Below are 26,920 nucleotides of genomic sequence, written 5' to 3' on the forward strand. Positions count from 1 at the left end.
ATCACTGAACCGACTGAGTTATACTTTTTAAGAAATCTAGCTTAATGTAGGTCCTATAGAATAGTTTTTAGGTTCTTTAATTTAATTGTTGGTATGATTTTTTAAAAAACCCTCCCTCTTTCACGATTACAGAGCCCCTAGATGCTAAGTATGTGGTCGCTGATATACAAAAAATTAAGAAAATTTTTCCCTATATATAATTATATGACTAACGTACCTCGCTAATTAATCGACCAATTCTTTTTTTTCAGAAACTAAAAAATCTAGATCAAACTGCATAAAATTACATTTACATCTGTTATAATACTAAAATACCTCCGTAACAAAACCTAGAAATTGCAGAGCCCAAAAATGGAGCAAAAACGCCGCATACAAAATACAACATATTAGGTTATTTTAATTCACTTTTGAACCATCAAATATAACATTTTTATCACTTTAAATAAGATATTTCAATAGTTTATCAATATTTTTACTCGTATGTAACATAAAAAAAGATAATTTATTGCTGTTTTAATTCATTTTAAGTTTGAATAAAAAATTTCACTGTTTATAGAATAATAACAAGGCTCGGCCCAACCCCCAAACTTCAACTAATAATAAATAAATAGAAGAAGAGGAGGAGGGACAGAAGGGGAAGGGAGATTACAAGATTGAAAATTGAAAAAGGGGAAAGATAAGACTTCCCCCAGCCCTCTTATCTATAGATAAAAGGGGTGATAAGAGAAGAACAAGGAAGTAATAAAAAGAAAGGAGAGAGGGCCACAAAAAAGAGAGGGGAGAAGAGGATTGGCCCAAATTGGATGTTAGGGGGAAGGAATTATGGGCTTTGTGAAATAGGGAAGGCCGATATTTTACAACACAAAAGACTAAAAATAAAAAAGTTGTGCTTTTCTGAATAGTAAAGAAAAACATACATTCAGTCAAATAAAATTTTAGCCCTGGAATTATTTACTTAAAGCTAAGTTTTGTATTAGAACGGCCCCGCATGTGTATGGTATTGCAGCTTGTAAGCGTCCTACAAGGCTAAGTAAAAGGAAGCTCGTTAAATGAAATATACTCGAAATTATCAAGACCGAGATTAATGACAACGTTTCGAGTGCAAGAAAGTTTACCATGCATTTGTTGAAAATCTCTTAATAAATTAAACAATTTAAAAAAAATTTTAATTATAAAAAAATATTAAAAGTTGTGATAAAATATTTTAGACCATTGTGAAAAGGGGAGGGAGTGATAATCCTTCATTCCATGGGAGGGGGGATCCAAATAGTTCACACCCCTCATAAAAATGTTGATAAATAATTTGTTAGATAAACATGATAATAGTCGATCAATACTTTCATTGTAAAGAATACAATAGTGTTTTAATTTTTGATTTTACTGATGAAAATGTTGAAAACAGACGTAAACCTTAATTTTTAAGAAACTTTTAGTATAGTCAAAAAAGAGAAGGGGGACAAAGGTTTGGTTTGGCATCAAGAAGAGAAGTTTGGTTTGGCACAAAACAAGAGTGGGGGACAAGGATAAAGGAGTAAGGAGACGAGGGGAAATAGATCGATTATCCCTTGCCGGGAGGCTGCAGTGCGCATGCGCACATTATCATTCTCATTTATTCATGCGCCACCAAGGGATATTATGATAAAGGGAAAGGAGTAAGGGGTGTTTTTCTTTTTCATTCAAATGGGGGAAAAATAAAAGGAAAGGAGGTAGAGAGGGGAAAATGATGGGGGAAGAGTGGAAAGCTAGCAGTAGCAATCATCAAAACAAGAAAGAAAACATTAAAAAAATTATTGTCATTTGTCAAAATATGAAAAACTTTAAAATTTAAAATGATTAAGTGTTAAAATTGAATATTTTTGTCCTATTAAGTGAAATTAAATAAATTGTAAAATAAATGCACTGTTTTTTTTATATGCCTGATAGGTATATAAAAAGAACTTTTAAATTTTTAATTGTTTATTGACAAGTTTTAAAATTTCAATTTTAATTTTCACTTTAGGGATCTATTCGTGAAGGTCTCATCAACCACTGCCCTTTTTAGAGAAGATTTAAAAATATATTTTTTAAATTTTTAAACGGTTTTTTATCTTTAAGAACAATCGCCCCTGGAAAAATCTAGATTCCCCTTAATTTTAAAAATCTAAATCGCGCGATGAGTGTGTGGCCCTTCACTGCCTTCAATAGGCTGAGTTAGGTTTGCAAAAGAATGAAAATGAAGTTCCCTCGTTAGAGCAAAAAGCCTGTTCACCTTCGATCCAGGGGTGTATTTTTTTCAACCAAATACACTTTGCCTTCCCTTCCCCCTTCTCTCTTTTCTTCTCCTTTTCTTTTCCCAGTTTATAGTATTAAAAAAGAATTCACTAGGTATCAGAACAATATTTGTTTAAAATCATACATATTAATATAAAAGAAAGGTATGTTTCGATCTTATTTTAAATATGTACGTCTTAAATTATTGTAAAAAGGCAACTGAAAATTATCCCAAGAAAACTAAAAATTTCCCTGATATGCAATTTTTTAAGAATTTATTTTTCAGATGGAAAAATGTTTAAGAAAGAAGTCTGTCAGATCTTTTGGTCGGGACTTAATTTCTGAATGTATTGAAACTAGAGATAAAGATGTTATTATGCGATGCTCAGACGGTGATATTGCTTTCCATAGGTAATATTCGTGTCCATAGCTTTTAATTATAGCTTTAATATCAGATGGTGGAGGGGGGGGGGGGGGGGGTAGGTAAGTAGGAATGTCAATATCTCGTAATTTGTACTTAAACTGTAAAGTCTTTTGCTTTACCCATATGTACATCTAAATAGATACATATTATAAATATCTTAATAAGGCCTTTCTCTTGAGAGATTTGAAGTACCCTGTCCTTAATAGATAAATAATTGGTCTGGACCTTTTTGAATCTTCCCCGTAAAGTAGAAACTAATCTTTACTTTGTGTTGTTTTCTTTTGAAGATTGTTTTTATCCGCTGCTTGTCGACTCAATTACCGTTTATATTTATTTTATGTAGACATAGTAAAACATCCTAATATTTTGATTGCATTTTGTTATATATGAAAAGAAAAAAAATTAAATCACATTTTGTGAAAAATTAATACCTACCTTCTGTAATTACCTATTTATTTCAGATTTTACTTGGGTTTGATATCTCCAGTGCTGAAACGAGTCCTGAGCCAGTGTCCGTACTCTGCCATGTCACAGGTCCTGGTCCTGATGCCACAGTGGACACGCTCAGAGGTCAGAAGGTTGAAGAAACTGTACCAGGAGGACACTGTCAATAGATCCAAGTTGTTGGATACTTTATCAATTCTGAGTAAAGATTCTGGGGATAGTGTGAACATCAGGAGGGCTGAGGCTGGTTCTGGACAGATAGAGCCATTCAATCAGGTTGATACAAGGGCTGAAATTACACTTATTCATTCCATTTATTTTATTCTTGAAAAAAAACCTAATGTACAATTTTTCTCACATTTAGATATTTATATGCTTAGATTTTAATTTTATCGTAGGCATTTGCCTAAAAAGAGTTGATAATGATGTTTACCATTTAATCTTAACTATATAAGGAAGAAATGAGTATTATCTTTGAAAACAAAAAAAGATACTTTAACTTTTTAAAAAATATTCCGTTGTAGCTACCCTAAAGACGATCTTTTAGGGCCCACCCAAGACATTCAAGCATTAAAATGAATTAAAATGAAAGCAACTTGTAAATAATTAAGAATAATGTGTGATTTCAATGTTAATTTTTAGGAGTCGTATGTCATCATCCGTTGATAAACGAAGCAGTCTTGTGTACGAGGAGCCCATACAAGATCTCACTAACATTGAATCTCTGGATCTATTTGATCCTTTGTATCTGGAAGATGTCGAGATTCAAAATGAAGAAAATCTTTCATTAACTATTCATAGGTAGATAACAGTTAATCTTTTCTTAATATAAATGTTTTTTTTCTTACAAAGTTTTTTTTATAGAATTGTCCTAGAAATTGTATAACGTAGTGAGGTTGTTTTTGTCTGTCTTGTTAAGATGTAACTTAACTGAGTTTTCCATTTTTGGGAAGCTTAATAAAGCTACAGTTTTTATGCTATTTATTTCTAAATCGAAAGTCTTGATGTCGGTTTTGGGCTATTTAGTTACCTCTTTCCCCCTCCCTCAATGTAAGAGACCCAAGATGTAATTGGCAATGCCATTATATGGATATAAAAAAAGTTACCTAAGTTTTTGTGTAGAGCATGCATATTTAATACCTACCTAGCTTATGTTCTACGCAAAAATTGGCCATGACGAAGGAAATATTTAAATTAGATAAAGTGAAAATATTATTTGTCTAGTAATGATCTGGAATTAATGCCACCTCCAACGAAGAAACCAAAGAAAATAAAATCGAAGCCAAGAAAACAAAGTGCTGCAACTACTGACAAAGACAAAGAAAATATAGAATCAGTAGGACCTGACCAAGAACTCAGTCATTGTGTAAATTGTACTAAGACTTTTGAATCAGAATATTTGCTTGATGCGCACAAGAAAGAGTGTAAGAAAAAAAGTGTCACGTGCACGAAATGTCAACAGTCTTTTAATAAACTTTCAGAGGTAAAGAAAGAGATTTATAATATTTATCTTCAATAGGTACCTACATGTAACCAAGAAATTTAACATAAATAGTTATCAAATATACAAAATCTGCTATACCAAAACTTCAGTTTAAATAATGTTAGCATACGAAATAAGTGAATGATGTTGTTAAATCTTAGTTTTATTAACATGTAAACCTTCTTTTTTTTTAGTTAAAGAAGCATCGGGTTCAACATAAAGGTGAAATCAGAGGTGGGGTATGTCAGATTTGCAACAAGAAGTTTAAACGGCAGTTTCATCTACAAAATCACTTGAGAATTCATTCAGGTACGATTATTATTCCAATGGTATTTTCTTCAGGTTCATTCCGATTTAAAAGGATAAAATTTTTGGGATCAACTAAAGTTCACGGTAAAATATTCCTGGTAACGAATATTTCCAAAAATCTATGAATTTTAAAGGCTGCTAGCTGCCAAACGGCTGAACGTACAGATCATGCCCGCACACTGTTATAAGCTGCATAAGAAGGCCTACAAATAATCTGGAATAGCCATAAATCAATAATGTATAATTATCTCGCAGTGCAGAGAAATGCGCGAAAAAGACCTATTTTACGCGTTTTTTCTTCAGTGAAGCTTTCTTGTGCATCATTGGATCATTGCTATTTCAGATTATTTGTAGGGCTTCTTATGCTGCTTAAAATAGTGTGCGGGTATGATCTGTACATTTAGCCGTTTGGCAGCCAGCAGCCTTAAAAATTCATAGATTTTTGGAAATATTCGTTGCCAGGAATATTTGACCGTGAACTGCAGTTGATCCAATTTTTGTTCTTAATGTACCTATAAGATATTTTAATACAATATAAATGTTTGTGTTTTTCATGAAAGATTTAGGAAAAGTCTGTTGTATGACACTAATGACTTCTCCATTAGCCTGTAGGTGCTTCATTAAAAGGGTATTGATTATTTTCCCTTGGAGTTTAGCGATTTCCTTCCTAAACCCTTTCTTATTTTTTTTGTAAATGATTTTTTTTTGGAAGGAAGGGGATTTTTTCTCGGGGTCATATCTCCATAGCGGAAAGTCGTACCTCTGCCAAAAAGTCTAAAGTTCTCCTGGACTAATATGAACTTCCCTGTTCAAAGATTGGTACAGCCGTTTACTAGATCTTAGCGGAAATACTTACATTCACACAGACTTTAATTTTTTTAAGTAACCAGAGACATCATGGAAATAATGTAAAAAAATTATTTAGGAGAAAAGCCATATATTTGTCACACATGCGGGAAATGTTTCAACCAGGAGTCAACCATGAAGTGTCACATACGCACCCACACAGGCACCAAGCCACATATCTGCACACACTGCCAGCTATCCTTCCACACCCCCTCCTCCCTGATGGCCCACACACAGTGGAAACACCAGGACGGGGAGCGGCCATTCATGTGTTCATTCTGCTCAAAAAGTTTTCCCACAAAAGGTGGCGTAAGAAAACATGAAACAATCCATAAACAAGAAAAGAAATATTCTTGTGGTTTTTGTGAGAAGAAATTTGCCCGGCCAGACCACCTGAAGTCGCACAAGAGAACGCATAAAAATATGGCTGTGCTAATGTTAGATGTTGTTACTAATGACAGCCCTATTACGGTTGATCATCAGTAGACAGACAAGCTTGGTCAATCATTATCCTTGTATATTATAATATGTAATTTGATACAATATTCTGTTTTCAGAAACTTATAATGCTTGATCTCTGTTTATAGACAAAAAATACTTATCTAGAAAACTCAAAGGTAAAAAAATATTTCTACAAGATTTTATTTTTAAGTATTAATTTTTTTATATGTTGAGTTATTATTTACATGTCTTAAAATTGATTCTTAAACGTTGGACTAATTTTCTAACAGGCAAGTCAGAGGACAGAATTAAACATATTTTTAATCTATTAGAGCAAATTCACATTTAACAGATTTTGGGGGTAAAAACTTCACCCTAATACATAGTTTGACTCGTTTATAATCTCTGAATATCTGCCACTTTTAAATCAAACTTATTTCAACCAACTTTTTTGAAATGTATGAAAGTCCAAAACTTTTTTTTGCTTTATATTAACGGTCTTATAGGAAGAATGTTTTATTTTAGTTTTTTTTTACACGGAGGGAGGGAACATTTGACTGTTTATTACACTAGTCCGCAATGTTTTATAGTAATATTTTCTTTTTCGTTTGTTGGTTTATTAAGTTGAGTGTCCAAACGTTTCAATCATTGATTGTAATGTACAAAAGGGAAAATTTTGTGAATCATCATCAAATTATCAGCCAACGTATGATCCCTTTAGATCCCTGACTTTTTTCATGTGATGATGGAAAATTATTTTTTTTTAGATGGCGAGTGAGGAATATCATTTGAAATGGAACGATTATAAGTCCTCATTTTCAGATATGATACAGAGCATTTGCCTTAAGGTACATTTTCTAATTATTTTTTTGGTCTTACAGACAATATTTTCATGATCATTTTAATATCTTTAGGTTCATATGTGTAAGATTCATGGGTATCATAAAAGAATTGTGGTTATTAAAGATATTTGATAAAGATGATGAAATTCCAACTCCTAGAATATTTCTAGCTTCATTGAGTGTGATACGATACACAAGAAAAAAATATCAAACTACATACGGACCACATATTAACCTCTTGCAAACCAAAATTCCTATGTTTCTCATACACATACTCTAGAGACAACACAACAAATCTTAACGTATTTGTTTTAGGAGGAAATGACAGATTGTACCATCTCAAATGGGAAAAAATCTTTTTCACTTCACAGGTACCTACACATTTTTTATATACATTTTTTAAGACCTAGTGCAGTTTACGGTGAAATGTTCCGATCCTGGTAACGATTATTTCCAAAAACCTAAAAAAACTGTAACGGCTTTAATCTGCAATACCTAAGCATTACTCAATAATAAATAACACATAAATGCGCGAAAAAGACTTATTTTACGCGTACATCATTGGATCTTGATTATTTCAGATTATTTATAGGCCTTCTTATGTGGCTTAAAACAGTATGTGAGCATGACATGTACGTTCAGCTTTTTTTTTTTTTTTTTTTTGCAGATAACACCCTTTAAAGTTTATAGATTTTTGGAGATATTTGTCACCAGTGGAAAAACGCAGAAGTGTTCAAAAAATATTGATTTAATTAAATATTTCTATACAGATTAGGTTAGGTTAAGATATGAATGTACAAATAAGCCCCCCGCAGGGGTTAGGCATTTAAAAAACCTACAGGATGGTCTAAAATAGGTTAGGTTAGGTTAAGTGTCCACTTCTCCGTTTGTCTAATCCAACTCCTGCATTCGTCCAAGGACCGTTTAACGTGATTTTTAAAAAGGTAATAACCTAAGTAGCAAATGAAAATATAAAGGTTTTTTTAGAATGATAGTTGCGACCTGTTCAACGTACCTGATGTCATTATTTGACTCAATTCCATACGAAGAACATCCGGTCATTCTGGTCAAGGGAATGAAGGTAATTCTGTTTCCTGTTGTATAGCTTCCAAACTGATTGATATCCGCAGGATTGGAACCGGTTCTAAGCTATACTTAAAAATAATGTTTCGTATCATATTATTAAAAATTTTCCACGAATAATAAAAAAAAATCACAAAAACAAAACCTAGTAACATTTAAAACTAGAATTGATTTTATAATTTTTCATTTTACTATCCGCGAAAAGCTGTTTATTATTTGATGCAATAAATACCTAACTAATATGAATCCGGTTAGGATTATACGCCAATTTCTAATACTACAACTTAAAACTAATCCTCCAAGTTTGAAAACACGTACTGCTATTTGTAGGCTCAAAAACTGGGTTCTAGGTTGATGTCAGTTTCCAAACTTTTCCACCAATAATTAAAAATTTTATTAGGATACAAAAAGGATATATTTACTCATATATTTATCGTTCATTGTACTATACATTTAGATCTTTGTAAAAAAAATATAGGTAAGTATTACCTAAGTAAGACATAAAGAAGATTAGAGAACTATGTACTTAAGCTTTGTAAAACATGATTTAATCTTCCTTATCTAGGATTAAAATTTCAAGATAATGTAAAGATTCCAATTTTAAACTTCAAATGATTTAAATGCATAGTTTATGTAATTTCTAAACTGACCTTAAATTCAACATTCTAGGATGAAATAATAGAAATGTTGATCGGGTACATGTACAGTGGTCAAGTGAGTGTTACTCAAGATGAGATTGTCCCCCTGCTGAGTGCAGCTAAAAGCCTTGGTATCAAGGGGCTGCTTGATGTTCCCCTCCCTAATTCTGACTCTGACAAGGAGTCCAGTCCACCCCACCAACCCTCCTCGTCAACTCCCCGCTCTGGCCCTCCAACATCGCGACCTGGTCCGCCCCCGCTAAAGAAACTAAAACAAAGTCCAGTAAAATCTAGTCAACAACTTTATTTACAACAAAAATCCTGTGATAGTAAATCTTTTAAGAGAGAAAACAACGACCTTGAAGTTAGTATGGAGGACAACAGTGAGGGTGTAGATCCTCTAGACAATGGTGACCTTATTGATCATGAGCTACTGAGTCAGCTTACAGATGAGATGACAGCCTACAGCCTACTCCCACAGGGTGTGTCCCCTCCACCCAGCAGCATAGCAGATAAAAGCCTGGCCGCAGCTGGCAGGATCATCCTGGCAGATCCGAAGAGAATTCAGGTGAAGAATGGCGGAGAAAATGGTTATCAGATGGTGCTGTATTCTTGTAGTCATTGTGGAAAAGAGTTTACCTCGAAGAGAAAACACCAACGTCATGTTCTTAATGTTCATTTCAGGTAAAAACACTTGTAAGAATATTGATCAGCACTAGTTTTAACTTTAAGGTTCTAATATGTTCTTGGTGGATTTCCCTGGGAGAGGTTAACGTATAGTTCACCCCCCCCCCCCCCCCTACACTCTTAAGAAAATTGCCCAATTCATAGTTAGAACCTACTTTGGTTAATGTAGGATTATCAATAAACACTTGTACAATTTTACAGATACAATCCCGTCCAATGTCCGTTCTGCCAGAAGGGTCACCGTGACAACTACAACCTGAAGCAGCACGTGTGTCCGGTCATCAATATGAAGTACGGCGTCTACAAGAGCTCTGGAGGATTGCTAGAGCCCGGCAAAATTAATCCCCTAAAGGAAGAGGATCTGGCTCAACTCCAGGCGGCTGAATAGCTAACATATTATTATTAATCCGCTTTTGTGAACTAGCACAGTATATTTTCACTAATATTATGCCAGGGTTGTATATTCTGCACAAGCTTTATTTTTTTTCCCCTGCTACAAAATTTTTTTATTTTTTTTCCCCCCTAGATTTTTCTTTAAAAGTAGGGGGGAAAAAGAAAAATATTTAAAGAACTCTATATTTTATTTATTTTATCCCTCCTACCACACATTTTTTTAGTTTTTTTAACCAAGGAGGGGGGCGAAATGGAAAAAATGTTTTCAGTTTTCTTAATTTTTACATTTTTTTTCCCCTCCAACCACTTATTTTTTATTTTTTTCCCCCCCCTGAGCCGGGGATCCCATGCAGAATATACACCCCTGTATTATGCACGTACAGGCATTTATTATGTATTGTATATGAATATTATATATAAACTTACACACTATGACTTATATTTACAAGAGTCGCTGACACATAATGAGCTTGACAACAGGATCAGTACTTGATTATGTTGTTTACCTGTCAAAGCCAGAACTTGTTATTCTGGCCCCCACTTTGCAATATTAACAAATGTTTTCACTATCATAGAATCATTGGGGTCAGTGCAGTTTTATGGTAAAATTTTCCTGGTAACGAATATCATCAAAAATCTATTAACTTGAAATGCTTCTAACGGCCGAACAGTGGAACGTGTAGATTATGCTCGCCCAAAAATTTAACCGACAAAAGAAGGCCTACAATTTATCTGGAATAGTCATCAATCAATAAAACTCAATTATCTCGCAGTGTACATAAATGCGCAAAAAAAAGACTTATTTTATGCATATTTTCCTTTGTGACGCTTTTTCTATGCAATTGCACCATTGGATCTTGGCTATTCCAGATTATTTGTAGGCCTTATTATACCGCTTAAAACGGTGTGTGGACATGATATGGACGTTTGGCAGCTAGCAGCCTTTAAAATTCATAAATTTTTGGAGATATTCGTTACCAGGAACATTTTACCGTGAACTGCACTCGACCCTTTCATTGTATTGTATAATTGATAATATCTCATGCACAAAGTAAAACTAAGAAGCCATTGATTGGACCAAAGATTTTATAAAAATATTTTCTCAAATGAAAATACTTACGTCGTGATATGGACAGAAATTAAATTTAAAAATAGCATAAAACTTATTTGCATTCATTAACTGGTCTTTTAAATAACACATTATTATTACTTAAAAGAGGGTATGTGACAATTTTACACTATCTGTGACATTTTTATCAATCTTTAAATTAAGTTTAAGAAAGAAGTATATCCTACATATGTTTCTTATTCTTTAGGATGGAGGGGGGGAATTTTAACTTCTATCTTTAGGCAAGAATATTGAGTTAAGCAAGGGTCATTTTAGGGTGTTTAATAGTCACTACGCCCCTCTTAAACAAAAAAAAACTTAATTAATACTGTATAAAATGTGACACTGAAAACGCACACACTCACAAAACACAGTCACACACAGATCAATGAAAAATACAGGCACTTTTAGTCATTTAAGTTATGAAAATTGAATTTATTTTATATATAAGAAAGAATGTTAAAGACATTAAAATATTTATGTTTTCATTTCCATCATTTAACTACTTATTTTAAATTATTTTGTGTTAGAAAATACATTTAATTCTTTAACATTCTTAATTGTATGAAAATTTACAGCATAGAATTTGTCTAGTCTAATTGAATGTACCTAGCTTTTTTGTTTTGGTTTTGTTGCATCTTTGATTAGAGCCGTTTTTTTTATTTTTTCGAATGTTATTTGGGAGAAATATTCTTTTAATAGATTAATAAGGAATTGTAATAATTTGGGGTGATAAAAAGAAATGGAAATTTTAAATTATATATTTTCTTTTCTGGGACAAGGGTTAGTTCATCTGAAGAAAAACTTTTGCACAATAAACTAAGGAAATGCAAAATAGTTATTTTTTTTTGTATCTGGCGTTAAACTCCCTGACGTCAAATTGTTATGTCATTTGGACTGAAGAGGGTGCCAAGTTCACCAAAATATATTTCAAATAAATAACTATGAAGAAACACTGTAGTGAATTTATCATGTCTTCAGATGCATTATCCCTACTTGTAATTTTGTAAAAAAAATTCTTTTCTTGATGAATTAGTATAAAGGGGGGGGGGGGGGAAGTGACACTTTTTGAAACCAAAACTAAAAGTCAAAGGAACTCAACTAAAAAAAGAGTTACAGGTCTGAGATTTTGTATGGCAGTTGCTTTATAGGGGTACAATATGGAACTGTGAAGAAACGGCGGCGCAACCGCCGAAAACCGCCGAGAAAAGGCAAAAAAAATTTCGGTGGGAAACGGCGGTTTTCGGCGGTTGCGCCACCGTTTCTTCACAGTTCCATATTGTACCCCTATAAAGCAACTGCCATGCAAAATCTCAGACCTGTAACTCTTTTTTTAGTTGAGTTCCTTTGTTGACCTCTAGTTTTGGTTTCAAAAAGTGTCACTTTCCCCCCCCCCCCTCTTATTTTTATTATTTAGATTATTTTAGTTTTAAAAAATAAATCATTTGATGATTTTATGTACCAAAGTTTTGTCATTGTTAATGATCGCACCCACTGTAATTCTTAGTCAACAAATTTTTAAATTGTATATAACACTGATTTTTTTTTATATTAATTTTGATAACTATTTGCATTTAAAATTATTAAAGCATTTAAATTTGATACCTAAGAAATTGTGTTAACTACTACACCTATATTATTTGTGTTGCTTATTTTTGATTATTGTTGTCAGATTTAGTTATTTTAATTTACATTTATTTAGGCTTATTTTTTGTTTTTTTAATGGCTCTGTTAATTTTTGACAGTTTTGAATAAATTGTTTTAATTTTATTTCTTTTTTTCTTTTCTTTTAGTTTTTTGTTTTGCTTTTAATATTTGTTGTTTATGTGTGAAATGTAACCTGTAACTTTATAATCGATTAACAGATCGAAACCTACATAAAAAAAAATATTTTTCATATTTTGCGATAGGAAATAGCTTGATTTTGAGGACATTTTGATGAAATATTTCTATAGACATGCAATCGGGTTTATTTCAAAAAGGGCATTAATTTTATGAAATTTAATTTATTTTAAATCTATTTTTTAGACTAGTAAAATTTAGGCAAATCTTTAATAAAAGGTCATAAAAATGATAAAATTAAATTTTCAAAGACTAAAAAATCTGGGTAGTATTGCATGGATAAATTTTAATTTTTGAAATTGCGAAAATACTGAAAGAACTTAATGTTGATTAAGACATATTTTTTTAACAATTATTCATTATATTAAGTGGTATTTTTAATATTTATTAAAGCTTGATAAAATATAAGTTAATATTTCATCATTTTTACATACTTTTATAAAGTGCCTTAAAATAAGCATCAAATTAAATACATTTAAAAAACAAATTTTCATGAAAAGGGGAACAACTATCACCACCTTTTTTAAAAAATAGTCTATAATCAAAAACAATCAGAAACGAATCCTTTGGCATGTATGTAGTTATCAGGGCTCGGCAGCCGCGCGTCAGCCTTCTGTAAGCCTCGGGGAATTTGGCCTTTTTACAATATTAAGAAACAGCTTGAAGTCTTAACCTGAACAAATTATGGCAATCTCTTTCAATTCATATCAACAGGTTTGAATTTGATGCTTAGTCAGGGCTGGCGCGCAACTATTAAGCCTTGATATTTACTACTTATACATAGAATCCTGTAAAAAAAATGCGTAGAATACCACAATTTTTATTATTAATATACACAACAAAGTTTGACATAGATTGTGATAAATGTTTGCCCCTTCTCCTTTTCTAAAAAAGCAAATTAAAACAATTATTTTTGTTGTGTAAAAATGATTTAATATGAACTTTATGTACCTTACAAAATATAATATTCTCATATGAAATTAAAGCGTACACATCACATAAATGTATTTGTATTTCAGATCTATATCTTAAAATTGCATCTACTTGGTTCTTTTTTACATAAACAAAAGTAAGCACCTTTATATTATTTATTTGGCCCTTAGGTCTAACAACTTTTTAAAGATTCATTCTAAAGTACTACGGTCTCTCTCCGTTTGAAGTTTTAGACAGTAAAATAATGTCACCTATAAGCAAAGAAGGAAAACTACAAAAAACAAGGATGACAACATCCAAAAAAGCGAAGCACTGAAACGGTAGGACAAACGGACATGAACACTTATATAGTGTCAGAACTGAATAATCAGAATATAAATGTAGAAGAGTCGAAGCATAATTGTAAGTAAATTTGTTCAAAAACTGCTTTATACAGGATAATGTTTATGGACATACTTACATATTTAGGACTTGATTATAGAGTTGCTTCGCTTATAACATTATACTTTGTTGTCCCAGGAATCAATATACCAAAAATTAGATCAATCGGATGATTAGATCACATAAAAATTTGTTTGTAAAAATCAACATGTTTAAAATGGACGTACGGAAATTTTGGTAATGATTATAGAGTTGCTACGCTTTCTAAATCGTACCTAACTACTAAAGGAATCACCATGCAAAATTTGAAATCGATAGGACAATTCTAACATGCCTAAATTAACGAAAAAAGCTATCCGTTACGGACCGACCCTAATTTAGAAAAGCTTCGCTTTTAAAAATGATATTTTAGTAGTCTATACTAAGTAAATCACAATTTTGATAATTTAGTATCAAATGGCGAGAAAAAGCTTAAGGTAGTTTTGCAATAAGAGAAAATAAACAATTTATATGCAACAAAATTAGATAAAATCTTTATATAGATACTTTCTTTAAATTGGTATTGAGCTGTGTGTCTATTATTAAAACAAGGGTGACAACATTCATAAGTAACAAAAAAAATATACAAACAGACACTGAGGAGATGAATGTTCAGTGATCATAAAAAAGTGGAGGAAAAGATAAAGATGATAACGAAACATTTACATATCAATAAATATATATATATCCAGTGTATAATGACGGACTGAGCAAGTTATATACAGGTGGCTCTGGTAAGAGGGGGGGATCATCTTAAAACAAGAATTATCGCCTCTTGAAGGGGCTGTATAAAGTAAAGATACGATAGGGGACGATGTTTCAAAACCGAATTTTTCAGTCTAGATCTTGAGTAGCATTGTAGCCCAAGAACTTGCATTTCCTCCTTAGCGTCACGGACTAACAGACGGACAAAGTGAATTATATTATATATTAGCCTCGCTCGAAAGAAGAAGTAATAAGGAAATATATTTAGAAATGGTTCTTGAAATGAAAATTTGTGCCGACACTGTAAATAGAGTGGAAAGATTTCTAGTAACAGACAGGTAATCACAACACATTTAGCGTCTCTGCATTTAACAAGTGCTGTTTATTACAAGAGTCTCCAAAGTTTTATGATAACGTTGACTTAACAACTTTTGTTACTTTTACTGAATTTTAATTGTTTGGTTCTATAAGTAGAGCGTCCAAACATTTCAACCACTAATAGTAATTTACAAAAGGGATACTTTTGTGTATAATCATAGGGGATGTATATCATGTAATTTTTTATAGGCACTGTAAAACGATTATGTTTTTTAGCTGTTTGAAATCATAAAGTAGCACCGCTACTATACGTATAAAATATTTTAGTTATCGAGCTTTAGCGGAGAGTACAATGTCTTTCAATAGAAAATTAAACGAAGAAAGAAAAATGAGAATTCCTTACATAGACGGCCAGGTATGTTTACAATTTTTGTAGTGAAGCTGGTAATAATTTTATCTGTCAGTCTGTCTGTATTGACAGGTTGTTTTTTTTATTTTTTATGCGACGTTTTCCTAAAATACACCCTTTTCATCTCTTACTCCTTTTTGCATAACATTTTTTTCCGTTCCTTTTACTATCATCTCCTTTTACTTCTGAATTATTTATTCACTTGTTTAAAAACCATTGTATGGCTTGGAAAATCGAAATATTTGTATGCGTAACTCTGGAACATTAAAGCGGGCCAGCGGCTTCGCCCCTAGGATATAGGAGTTCTGTAAGAGGAAAGGGGTAGAAAAAACCAACCCAAGATTATGAAAAAAGTTTAAGGCCCAGAAATGATATAACCTATCGAGGACCTATGAGAAGCTTTCCAAAAATGGAAACTTAAAGGGTTCAACGTAAGTGAGATCTTAACAGACAAATCAAAAACAGACTTACTTCTTTGTGTAATAGGATACCAATAAAACAATACTTATGATACCGAAACAATAACCAACAAACCATTTGTACCTAGACATGAAAAGAATATATTGAAATTTTTTAAGACGGGTGTTGCACAAAAGCACTACAACAGCGAGAGAAAACGGCGGGAACGTATGCCAGGACGACGGCCGGGACAGCTATGCAGCTATCCGCAGAAAACCTGGAGAAAGAAACGCTATCAGTACTTACAGTATTTCATGCAGCCTAAACACCTCAGGTACTATAATATATTTAATTTTTATTTAGTTGTTTAGCTTAGGGTTCTTAGTTTTTGCTATGTTGGGTGCGTGATTAAAAAATTAAGTGTAGAGACTGGACCCCCAAACGAAGGAGAATAAATCCGTAATTTTTTTTTGTCTGCAGGTCTAAAGTTTTAATTTTATATTTGACTTGCCTAAATGGAAACAATATTCTAAAGGTATAATTTGAAAATATCCAATAGCCTTCTTAAGACAGGAAAACATTTATAAACACTTATAGAAAGCTACCCATACAAGCAAATAAGAGACATCCAGATACTTTTTATCATCCACTATTATTCGACAGGGTAGAGCCAGAAGGAATGAATCCTGAGCAGAAAGTTGGTAGTGAGGTGGTGAACAAGGATGAAACTAACCAGGAGCGTGCAGAGGGAGACAAGGGGGAGACAGAGTGGAGCAACTATTATGAGGATGATTTTGCCCTACAGGAACCTGAAGAAGATAAAGCAGAGGTAGAACTACCTTTTTGGTTGCGCAGCTACTTTGAAACTATGTCATAACCGAATAACCTTTAAATTTAAAAATCAAACATAAGAGATGAAAATAACAATGATTTTTTTGCCATAATTTGCCAATTTCTCATTGAATTAAGTAAAATATTCTATCTGTTTGAAACAAATTATTTCGCAAACCGTTGGATCAAACCAGTCCCCATAAACAGTGAAGTGTAGGTGTCTGGCCAAAGTATTTTATAATATTTTAAACGCTTTGGTTAAGTCAAAAATACACAAATGCAACCTCAAAAGTCACCCAATGCAATGAGTGAAAATTTTAAGCCAACTAATGAGCGATTGTGTTTCTTTGAGGATAATCTTTTCTAATTGAGGAATCTGATTCTGATTATGAATTTGACGGGACTCGGATAAAGAAAGTGAAAGGAAGAAAGAATGCGAAAACCAAAACAATTAAGGCTACACCTGCACCACCTAAAATTAAAGAGGTAAACTTTTTACCTATTTATCTTAACAAATAACCGTTAAATATTTAGCCTACTCTTCCCTTTTATTAGCCCACCATTTCCCCTTACCTTCACCTTTTCTTCCCCTTCACATATACTTAAATTCACTTCCCCTTTTTCTTTACTTTTTCTTCTCCATAATATTCTCTTCCCTTTATTTCATCTTTCCCTTCCCTTCCTTTTGCCCTTCACTTACTCTATTCTCCTTCTCCTAGAAGTAAAAAAAAATATTTGTACACTTTAAGTAAGACGCTATCAAAATTTATATTCTAATATAAATTAATACACCAAAACTTAAATATCTTTGCTACTATTGGACGTAAGCTTCCTTGATCAAAATTCTATTGATATTTTTATACCACAGGTGTCAGGAGTAAAACCTCCGCAGCCAAACAAAAGGAGAACTCATGCTGACAACATACCTGACTCGGAGAAACCATTCACTTGTGATTGTAAGTACTTTACACCAAGTTAAAAACTGTAATGCTTCTATTTTCTTCTTACCATATCCATTATTGATAGTCTAAACAACATGCTTTTAGAGATTTAGTGACTGATAAATTATCATTGTTTCGATGTATGGCTAGTTTCACTGATATAAAAGACAAAACAAAATATTTATTCTTTATCAATTTTGTTGTCGATATTGAAAAATCTCCTTAAGAAATCTTTATAATTGGTTCTGCATAATAAACTATTTGTTTCGTTCCTATCAGGAAAATAGTTGACAACCACTCCAAGACTAATATCAAGCTTCCATGAAAAGTGCAACAAATATTTACCCTTATTTTTCGAGTTCTTCAGCTTCAGACAAAAACCTTACCTACTCTTTATATAATAACAAGAGATTAAAGCTAAACTTTTTTTTAAAAATCCAACAGAATATCTTTTAGTATGTAGTGCGAGATACAAGACACGTCCAGGGCTGACCTACCACTTCAACCACACCCACAGGAAGAGCTCCCAGGAACCAGAGTATACTCCAAGCATACTACAGCCAGAGGAGGAAGAAACTAGGAAATTTTCCATCAAATTTACAAATTAGTTTGGATTTTTCTAAAGCTTTATTGAGAATTGCCCTCAAACTTTTGAGGTTAGGTTAAGTATTTGAGGTTCACTCGTAAGTCCAGGATATTATTCCGAGCAAGATCTCCATAAAGTTTACATTTTTGGTTATTTTGATTTAAAGGAAAAAAATTACTTTTACACAAAATAATACCTAATCTTTTAAAAATTATGACTGTTTTTGGTTTGCTTTCATCATATTGAAAGTCTTTGTTGATAATAATAAGCAGAATTTCAGGTAACAATTGATTAAAGATGTCAACCTTTTAATATGAATTTTATGTAACTTAAATCATTCCTATGGCCTTATTGGGACAGCAATTCCGCCCCTCCCTCCTCTATTTTTTTTGAAATAAAAGACATAATGAGGGGTTGGATTTTTGCTTAAAAACTCCCCCTTCCTTTTCTTTACTTACAAGTGAAAATAAGGGGGAGAAGGGTTTGAGTCCTCGACTCGCACTTTGAGTTAAAGCACAAATCATATTTTGTCGCCAATATTTGCATTAATGAATATGGAAAATATCTGCAGAAGTTCTGGGTCCCCCGTGTCAGCAGTTTCTGTGGCGGGCAGTGATTCTCAGGACAATATGACAGGTTAGACTTTAGAATGCGACAAAGCAGTGGAACAATCCTACCACATTATTGGTCAGAAAGTGTACACATTACGGTTCATTCATCCAGATAAGTAAGAATAAATAGTTGAGTTTCTATTGTCCAGCATGTAGTAGTTAACTAAATATGACAAAAATCTTTGTCTGCTTGGTATTCTATTTTAAGATGGACGAATTATTATGCCTAATTGGCCATCTACCTATTGTAATAATTCTGATAAAACATCACTACTTTGTTAATTTTGATATGCTTTTTTACTTCAGAAAAGTTATTTATTGCATCGTATTATAGACAGATTTCAGCCGATACTAAAAAAAATTATAACATTTAAAGTAGTTTGTTATGATTTTTTCAAAATATTTGTGGATAATTGTCTGTAATACGATGCTATACATTATATTTCAATATATCTTAGAACTTGTTCTAATCCAGCGGATATGAATCGGTTTCACAGCCATACTGGAGAGATTGTTATGTTTAGGTTCTGGTTTAGCTGGAAGCAGTCTGGTAAAGATGAAGACACCTGAATTAATTTCATCAACTCAACCTGAGGAAGAAATGTCAACACCCAAGGGAAAACCTTCATCATTCACAAAGTTGGAAAAAGGTAAAAAACAACATTTATAATAATATACAAAAACCTGTAAAGAACTGTGTGTTTGTTAAATGCTACTTTTAGGTCAAACTGTAATAGTTTATAAACTGCATAATGAAGAAGCTTTAAAATGTGTCTAAAAAAATTAGCCACTGACGTCCATCAATCTTTTAGGGATTTTCTTTCCCACTTCTCCTCTCCTCCCGCATTTATATGACGTCACATGGCTGATTTTTTTTATACATTTTGTAAAGCTTCCATACTGAAAATTTTGACTCAAATTTTCATTTATGAAGTGACATTTTAATTTTCTATTAAATAAACCGATATGCTAAGCAATCAAAATACACACATGATGTTTGCCTAAAATTGATTTACTTGTTTATATGGGTATTTTTATGTATATGTGGGATAAGTGAAGTGAAGATTTATATTCTTTTTAATTAATTTCGACTAGTTGTTCGCCCCTTGTCTCGAGGGGCGTGTGGGGCAGGTCAGAAAAATAGCTTTAAACCACACCAAGACAGTTTTTTAGCTTCCTACTTTTGAGCTACCAATTCAGATTATCATTTTCTGAGATCTTTAGGTTCCCAAAACCTTACTAATTTATACGATAGGATTAACTGAAACCAATATTTTTTTTAGCAAAGCAGAAAACAAGTCCAGCGCCAATACCTGTAAGCAATACAAATTCTGATAAAAGGGTAAATCATTTTTGTATTTTCAAATATTTTACATCCTTCGAATATATTTTATGTTATATGTTTTGCCATATTTATGAATTTTAAAAACTCCTAATTAAATCACAGAATACCTAGCTATTTAGAGGATTTAATTATTATTTTCTATTAGACTAGTAGTGGAGCTCCTATAGCTCCTCCTGCTCTGTACTGCGACTTTTGTTTGGGTGACTCAAAAATGAACAAGAAAACAATGCTTCCAGAGGAGCTTATCGGCTGTGCGGAATGTGGCCGTTCAGGTAATTATAACATGACCTCTAGGGGTTTTGGTGTCGCTTCAGGTTATAGACCCCCGTGCCTTATCATTGCGGTGTAAAGCGCCCGATAGTCAACTAACCTTTTGATTGCACGACCTTTGTCAGGAAGTCCTAACTTGCATTGTAATAAGTTGTGCCTGTTTATTGGCCAAGGCATTCCCCCTACTTTTACTATTGATGTCACGCGCCTGAGCAGCAGTAGGTACCATTTCTAGCGTCTCTAGTAAGACGCGATGTGGTTCAGACGCGAATAGAAAATGGGATGACTTATATAAAATAGTACATGTAAAATTGATATTACATAATCTTCATTTTCCATGACAATTCGGCTGGAGGCAGGCCAGATCTAAATCTGTTGTTGTTAAGTTCGCCGAAGTTTTTTAGTCTGATTTTAATTTTTTTTGTAGATAATAATATCCCATTTTTCTGAGCATCCAGAAAGTAATTTACCTGTACAGCCATTCTGTCAGTCATAATACAAATATAAATATAAAAACTATGAAATTAATTGAGAGAGGTTTCGTGATTTTTCTTTAATATAGTCATTTTTTTTCAATATAGTCAATTTTATGTTTATTGTATACATTATGTATTTTAGTTTTCTGACACATACTTTTTTTATTTAAGGACATCCAACCTGTTTACAGTTTACTGGCAACATGCTTATCAGTGTGAAGCAATATCCTTGGCAATGTATAGGTTAGTATTTATTTTATGTTTAAAAGCAAAATATATTTTACAATTCAGTTTTTGATGAAAATATTATTTTTCAAAAATATATGAGTATAGAAATGTGATCCAGATGACTTCCTGGATCCAGAGTTGGGGACCTTTTTCTTCTGCTAACAAATTGCTCTCTGGTCCTTTTCAGCGACTTGGCTGTGTTAATATTTTCGACGCTATTGCATGACATTCAAAGACCAAAATGAAATTCGGCGCAGGGTCCACGATGTGGGAATATACAGTTATTTAACCCCTTCCCACTCTATTGTTTTACTTTACTAGTTCCTCCATGATGTTTTGTTACAATGAGACACGATAGATGTGTTTCTGCCTGTCCTCTATGGTCGCTAAAAATAAGGGATCTAAAGGGATAAGACAATGGCCGATAATTTGATGTACATTGTACATCCCCAATGATAATACACGTAATTACCCCTTTTGTAGATTACAATTAGTGGACATTAACTTAGTAATCCAACAAATAAATATTCTGTTATAGCCCCCAAAGTTGTTGAGCCAACGAATAAGAAATAAATCTTTTTGGGACTAAAGTAATAAGCAGCCTCCCTCTCTCGATATTTTACTTGTCTTTGTTTAGAATGTAAGACCTGCACAATTTGTGGAACCTCTGAGAATGACGATCAGCTGTTATTTTGTGATGATTGTGATCGTGGGTTTCACATGTACTGTCTTAATCCACCTATGAAGGTATATTTACACTTGGGGGCAGGGAAAAAAGTGACTTGGTGTCCGTTTTTGTACTACCTAACATATGGGGTATTCTCAAGTTTTACAAATACATATTGAGGTTTATTTTAAAAAATGTACATATCAAAAATATTTTTAAAAATCAATTTTAATTCAACTTTTAAAAGCAGTGTTTCTGTAATTATTTGTTATTCATTTGTCCTTGTCTTTCTTTAAAGCCACTGAGCCTCTGTGATTGAAAAAATTACCTATTTGTTGGAATAACAACTATAAAATGGATATAAAGTTGTTTAGTTGTTGATTATAATTCATTTATTCCTATTTTACATCGCATAAAACTTATTAACTTAGAAAAAGATTAAAACATAGCAGTCGATTTTTTAAAACTCTATAAAGGAATTGATTATGAAACGAGTAAATAATTGAATATTATTTAGGTTGCCCCCGAAGGAACTTGGAGCTGTCATATCTGTAATGAAATATTCCATAATTAAACAAAGAGATTAATATTTAAAAACTTTGGAACCTCTCGTAATTGTTAAATTTTTGTTACCAAAACTAGCCTACCCTGCATGATGGCATACTGGCCTATCATTGGTCAATTAATATGAATACTGGCCTGCCATCGGTAATTCAGTCTGTGTATTGGCCTATCATTGGTCATTTGTATTGTATGGCGTCATTTTTTATAGGCACTTTAAAGAGCTTATCATTGAGTATTGTTTGCAGGTTGAGCTAAGAACAAAACAATTTCTCTATTTAATGCCATTTTTGTAATGTTAAATGTTTTACCTTTTATTTTCATCCAAAATTTGAATTTTGTAGTACCTCGGTCGGCGACGAAACTTCTGTCTAAGATATTTTGTTCTTTGAGAGCTGTAACATCAAAAAGGAACCATTATATTACAATAAAAAGATTAATTTAAAATGTCTTGCTGAAGTTTTGTCGTCAAACCTAATGTCTAAAATCAATTGTTTAAAAAAAAGCATTGCCATCTCAGTATTATATGTTGTTTAAATCACTTACTTTAGTGAGAAAAAAGCAGCAAGCCAAACTTAGTATAATTTTTGTATACCGTTTATGTATTATTTGTAAAACTGTTGGTAAAACAAAAAAATTTCTTTAAAAGTATTAATATTTTTCTGTTAATTTATGTGAAAATATTGCCGGTGAAGAATTATTATGAACTATTTGAAGATTTAAATAGAGGTTTAATTGAGGAAGATTTTTTTGTGGTAAAGCTGAAGAAAATAGACATTATGTTTTCATCAACTTCAAATGCCCGAAAAGTAAATAAATGTGACTGTTCAGTCGTATGTACCTTTAAATTTGCCGTTAAATGTATCTCAACATGATTTTTAGAATGTAAAAGAATAAAGCTATAAAATAGCAATATAGTCATTGTAAATATAATAATAATCTAGATATTAGCTATCAAATAGCAATATATGTACAAATAGACTATCTAATAGTCACTTTAGTCAATTGTATGTAATAACTATTGTAAATAACGGGAAGATGTTTTATCTAAAGAATTACTTTCTGCCTTTTTTGCTGTATAGCCATATTTGATTTTTTTTAAATGCCTACATAAAGCTTCCCTGAAATGGAGAACACAATAGGGGTTGTGGTCATTGAGATTTTAATGGACAGATATGCATTATTGATATCAACATAATACAATATTTTTCATATTTTAATTGTCAGAAAATTTAAAGGCAAACAATTTTTCTTTGTATAAAATATCTATTCCTGAATGTAAACTAGTGGCCTCATTGTTCAATGTTAGTAAAACTTGCCATTTAAAATTAATTAATTTACAACACTGTTCGGCAGCCGCGCGTCAGCTGCGACTAAGCCTTAAATTTAAACCCATTTGGAATTTGGATGCTTTGACAAGGGGGGGGGGGGGGAAGTTCTGACACATTTGCGTAAACGGTGAGTATAGGCTTTATCTTTGGACTGAGAGGATAGGTTATTAGGGATAAAATCATTCTTATATGATGAATTTCCCCCAGATTTAAGATTTTTTTGGATAGGCCTACAGGTTCCGGAGCTCCAGGCCTCCAGGTGGTCTCTGTACAGGTAAAAATGAAAAAAAAAAAAATTTTTAAAGTTAAAAATCAACTTTTAAAACAAAATATGCATATTTTTTCTTCAAATATGTGAATAATATTAAAAAAGATGCATATTTTGTTTTATAAGTTGACCTGTAACTTAAAAAAAAAATTTTTTTTTTTCAATTTTACCTGTACAGAGACCACCTGGAGGCCTGGAGCTCCGGAACCTGGAGGCCTATCCAAAAAATCTTAAATCTGGGGGAAATTCATCATATAAGAATTATTTTATCCCTAATAACCTATCCTCTCAGTCCAAAGATAAAGCCTATACTCACCGTTTACGCAAATGTGTCAGAACTTCCCCCCCCCCCCTTGTGTGAAAAGCGAGATTGTCATAGATGAGTCAGGTTTATACTTCTAGATGATTTTAAATTGTAAAAGGTTTATTTCTCTTAGGCTTACAGGCGTCTTACGCGCGGCTGCCGAGCCCTGTTTTTCATTAAGTGTTTAGTCATGGGTGTTAGCAGTCTAGAATATAACCATAAAAATAGGCTGCGACTCCTTTCTCCCTGGTGTTTAGTTGTGCCAAATTGTTGTGATAATTTTCTTGGGGACTCTTTCTAAAAAAAATCTACGTTTTTAGAAGATTTCTTTTAGGATTAAGCCCAAAATTGGTGAAAAATTATTTAACAAGGATTTTCTTTACGTCTAGAATATGAATTTGAATGTTAAATATTTATGATTTTTAAGAATAGAAAACATTTTAAAGGAAAAGTTCCATATAAGTAATTTGAATATAATTTAGTGATCTTGTAGAAAGAAGTAGAAGTCTTATTCCTTTACAAATTCTTAGATATTTAATTCATAATTCAAGTTGATTTTTCCTTTAAGGATGTATTGCTCATTCAAGATCACTATTCGAATTAACTCTTCTAGGACCACTTCCTTAATAATTTTCTTTGATATTTAACAAGATGTTTTATGAATTGATCCCGTCTTAATTATTTTGGTGAAAATGTTGTAAATCCTACTGATGTGTGCCAATAACAAGATTGCTGTGTAGAAATTTAATAAAAAATATATACATGATTAATTGTTTTATTAATTGATGTAAATCATAGGTTTGGTTTTTATGATTGCATAATTTATTAGTTTTAGGCTTCTCTAGGATCTATCTCATCTAAATTGAAAATGTAAAATCTTTGTAATAAAGTAACAGGATGTGTGTTTGTCTGTGTGTCTGTCAGTACAGAATGATCTCGCTAACCGCCGAACCTTTCGGGTTCTCCTTAACATGGTAGCATCTCATAGGTCTAGGGAAGGTTTATAACTATTTTGGGGGAGGGTACCACCACCCTCCCAAGAGAAATCACAAAAAATCGAGAGAAAAAATTAAATATTTGAGAGACTAAACGCAACATAAAGAGGTATCTAAGAGACTTGAAGGCGAGTTATGGTAGAGACTTGAACAAAAAAAAACACTTAAATTGCCACTAGAGGCCTCAATGGGGGCGGGGCGTAGCCGCTAGTTTTTAATATTTTATTGAACAAAATAACTTTGTTTTTATTCATTTTTTAAATTAAAGGTAAAATTTTTTTGTGAGTCTTATCAATTTTCTATAATTTCTTACAGTATACTAAGTTCTAACCCATGTTATAAAATAAGATAAAAACCTGTAGGGCCCGAATATAGATTCCATCAAATGGCGTGACTGTTTCCGATATTCTAATGGATAAGTGTTAAGTACAAAGACAAATAATACCGTTTAAGGATAATTATTATCTATTCAATTAACTTTTTGTTTGTTTAATGATTTATATTTAAAGTTCAAAACGGCCAGTTGGTTCGAAATGCCCTTGCTTTGCACTTGTCATGAGATATTTGCAGCGTGAAGAAATGTAAAATATAGCCTTCATCCGTAAAAACATTTGTAATTCTCGATGCGTTATAGGTAACTAAAAGAAATAAACAGTGTTGAGGAGCCGGAGCCGCCTTATTTTGCCGGAGCTGGAGCCATTATTTTCAGAGCGGATCCGGCTCCGGGGGAAGCTAAAAAAGATTTTTTACCTTGATTAAACTTAATGTTTAAATTTTATAATTTGGAAACCTTTTTAAGTGTTTCAAGTCCATTTTTCTTTAAATAAAGAACTTTTAAAACCTTCAAAAGTAAAAATGAACAACAAAATCACAAGGCTCCACAACACTGGAAATAAATGCACAAAAGCTACGTTGCCCTTGTTATCTATGGACATGTATATTCTTGATTGTTTAATTTTATGGGTGAAAATGTCCCTAGGCCTATCCTGTGCGTGACGTAACATTTTGTAGACACGAACGGTACATACCGCGGGGAATTTGAGTTGACCACGGCAAACTTAAGCTGTTATTTGTCTATTCCCTTTCTCCTTGCTGATTATAGAATAAATTGTGAACGAATGAATGTTGTACAAGTCGGTAACGTAGAGATAAGACAATTGACGATAAGGATCTACACATCCCTAATTAGGATAAACAAAATTATACCTTCTTATACCTAATCTATAAATTAAAATTGGTGGCCGAATAAAAAGTTTTGACGCTGTTATTTTGAATAACCTTTAACCTTTAAGCCAACGAATTATAAAACTTGTTTCGTTTTTCTTTGTGAGTTTAATTTTGGTATGAGTAAATATATAGTCACTGAAGTGCATATTAATCTACTCATATTCCACACTAATACAAGCTGAACATGACCTAACCATTGTCATGACTGCTGAGCATCTGTAAACGAGATTCAGTTGGGACAATAAAGAAGCTTTCATTAAATCCGAGTGTTAGTGGGAGGGGATTTTGGGCTATTAATTACAACA

General features: G+C 32.5%; 3 protein-coding genes and 1 long non-coding RNA gene across 5 annotated transcripts; all 4 read left to right on the forward strand.

Annotated features, from left to right (window-relative positions):
* Positions 1-2,515: 2,515 nt before the first annotated feature.
* LOC145316137 (uncharacterized) lies at positions 2,516-6,316 on the forward strand. The gene is made up of 6 exons (XM_080156459.1): positions 2,516-2,661; positions 3,136-3,403; positions 3,759-3,919; positions 4,343-4,601; positions 4,796-4,910; positions 5,836-6,316. The coding sequence occupies exons 1-6, from the start codon at positions 2,537-2,539 to the stop codon at positions 6,240-6,242; spliced, it is 1,335 nt and encodes a 444-aa protein (XP_080012585.1). The 5' UTR covers positions 2,516-2,536; the 3' UTR covers positions 6,243-6,316.
* Positions 6,237-10,346, forward strand: LOC145316138 (uncharacterized). Of its 2 annotated transcripts, XR_013878321.1 has the most exons (7): positions 6,237-6,373; positions 6,965-7,045; positions 7,355-7,410; positions 8,027-8,120; positions 8,792-9,444; positions 9,649-9,890; positions 10,208-10,346. XR_013878321.1 is itself a non-coding variant. In XM_080156460.1 (6 exons), the coding sequence occupies exons 2-6, from the start codon at positions 6,965-6,967 to the stop codon at positions 9,833-9,835; spliced, it is 1,071 nt and encodes a 356-aa protein (XP_080012586.1). In that variant the 5' UTR covers positions 6,237-6,373; the 3' UTR covers positions 9,836-9,926. The 2 variants fall into 2 exon arrangements, 1 of the variants encoding a protein (XP_080012586.1); XM_080156460.1 differs by lacking the exon at positions 10,208-10,346 and having other exon boundaries at positions 9,649-9,926.
* Positions 10,347-13,737: 3,391 nt separating this feature from the next.
* On the forward strand, positions 13,738-23,151 carry LOC145316136 (zinc finger protein ubi-d4-like). The gene is made up of 15 exons (XM_080156458.1): positions 13,738-13,859; positions 15,117-15,186; positions 15,494-15,581; positions 16,154-16,308; positions 16,638-16,803; positions 17,178-17,291; positions 17,674-17,761; positions 18,203-18,324; positions 18,902-18,968; positions 19,468-19,593; positions 20,227-20,285; positions 20,434-20,560; positions 21,206-21,277; positions 21,900-22,009; positions 22,447-23,151. Exons 2-15 carry the CDS (start codon positions 15,119-15,121, stop codon positions 22,501-22,503), a joined length of 1,419 nt encoding a protein of 472 aa, XP_080012584.1. The 5' UTR covers positions 13,738-13,859; positions 15,117-15,118; the 3' UTR covers positions 22,504-23,151.
* A 1,585-nt stretch (positions 23,152-24,736) lies between these two features.
* LOC145316139 (uncharacterized) lies at positions 24,737-25,175 on the forward strand. Its single transcript, XR_013878322.1, has 2 exons — positions 24,737-24,855; positions 25,007-25,175. It is a non-coding gene; the product is annotated as an uncharacterized LOC145316139 (long non-coding RNA).
* The last annotated feature ends 1,745 nt before the right edge of the window (positions 25,176-26,920 follow it).

The sequence above is a fragment of the Acartia tonsa genome, chromosome 4 (genome assembly GCF_053477335.1).
Source record: "Acartia tonsa isolate MP-2025a chromosome 4, ASM5347733v1, whole genome shotgun sequence".
In the NCBI taxonomy this organism is placed as follows: Eukaryota; Metazoa; Arthropoda; class Copepoda; order Calanoida; family Acartiidae; genus Acartia; species Acartia tonsa.

What these genes read in the sequence shown, in the direction of transcription:
- LOC145316136 (XM_080156458.1), top strand. Translation starts at nt 15,119, where the DNA reads ATGGTTCTTGAAATGAAAATTTGTGCCGACACTGTAAATAGAGTGGAA. An exon ending in AGATTTCTAGTAACAGACAG is followed by an intron (nt 15,187 to 15,493) that starts GTAATCACAACA and finishes AAAATATTTTAG; the next exon opens with TTATCGAGCTTTAGCGGAGA. An exon ending in CTGAAGAAGATAAAGCAGAG is followed by an intron (nt 16,804 to 17,177) that starts GTAGAACTACCT and finishes TTTCTAATTGAG; the next exon opens with GAATCTGATTCTGATTATGA.
- LOC145316137 (XM_080156459.1), top strand. Translation starts at nt 2,537, where the DNA reads ATGGAAAAATGTTTAAGAAAGAAGTCTGTCAGATCTTTTGGTCGGGAC. An exon ending in GGTGATATTGCTTTCCATAG is followed by an intron (nt 2,662 to 3,135) that starts GTAATATTCGTG and finishes TATTTATTTCAG; the next exon opens with ATTTTACTTGGGTTTGATAT. An exon ending in CTTTTAATAAACTTTCAGAG is followed by an intron (nt 4,602 to 4,795) that starts GTAAAGAAAGAG and finishes CTTTTTTTTTAG; the next exon opens with TTAAAGAAGCATCGGGTTCA.
- LOC145316138 (XM_080156460.1), top strand. Translation starts at nt 6,965, where the DNA reads ATGGCGAGTGAGGAATATCATTTGAAATGGAACGATTATAAGTCCTCA. An exon ending in TACAGAGCATTTGCCTTAAG is followed by an intron (nt 7,046 to 7,354) that starts GTACATTTTCTA and finishes TATTTGTTTTAG; the next exon opens with GAGGAAATGACAGATTGTAC. An exon ending in AAATCTTTTTCACTTCACAG is followed by an intron (nt 7,411 to 8,026) that starts GTACCTACACAT and finishes AGGTTTTTTTAG; the next exon opens with AATGATAGTTGCGACCTGTT.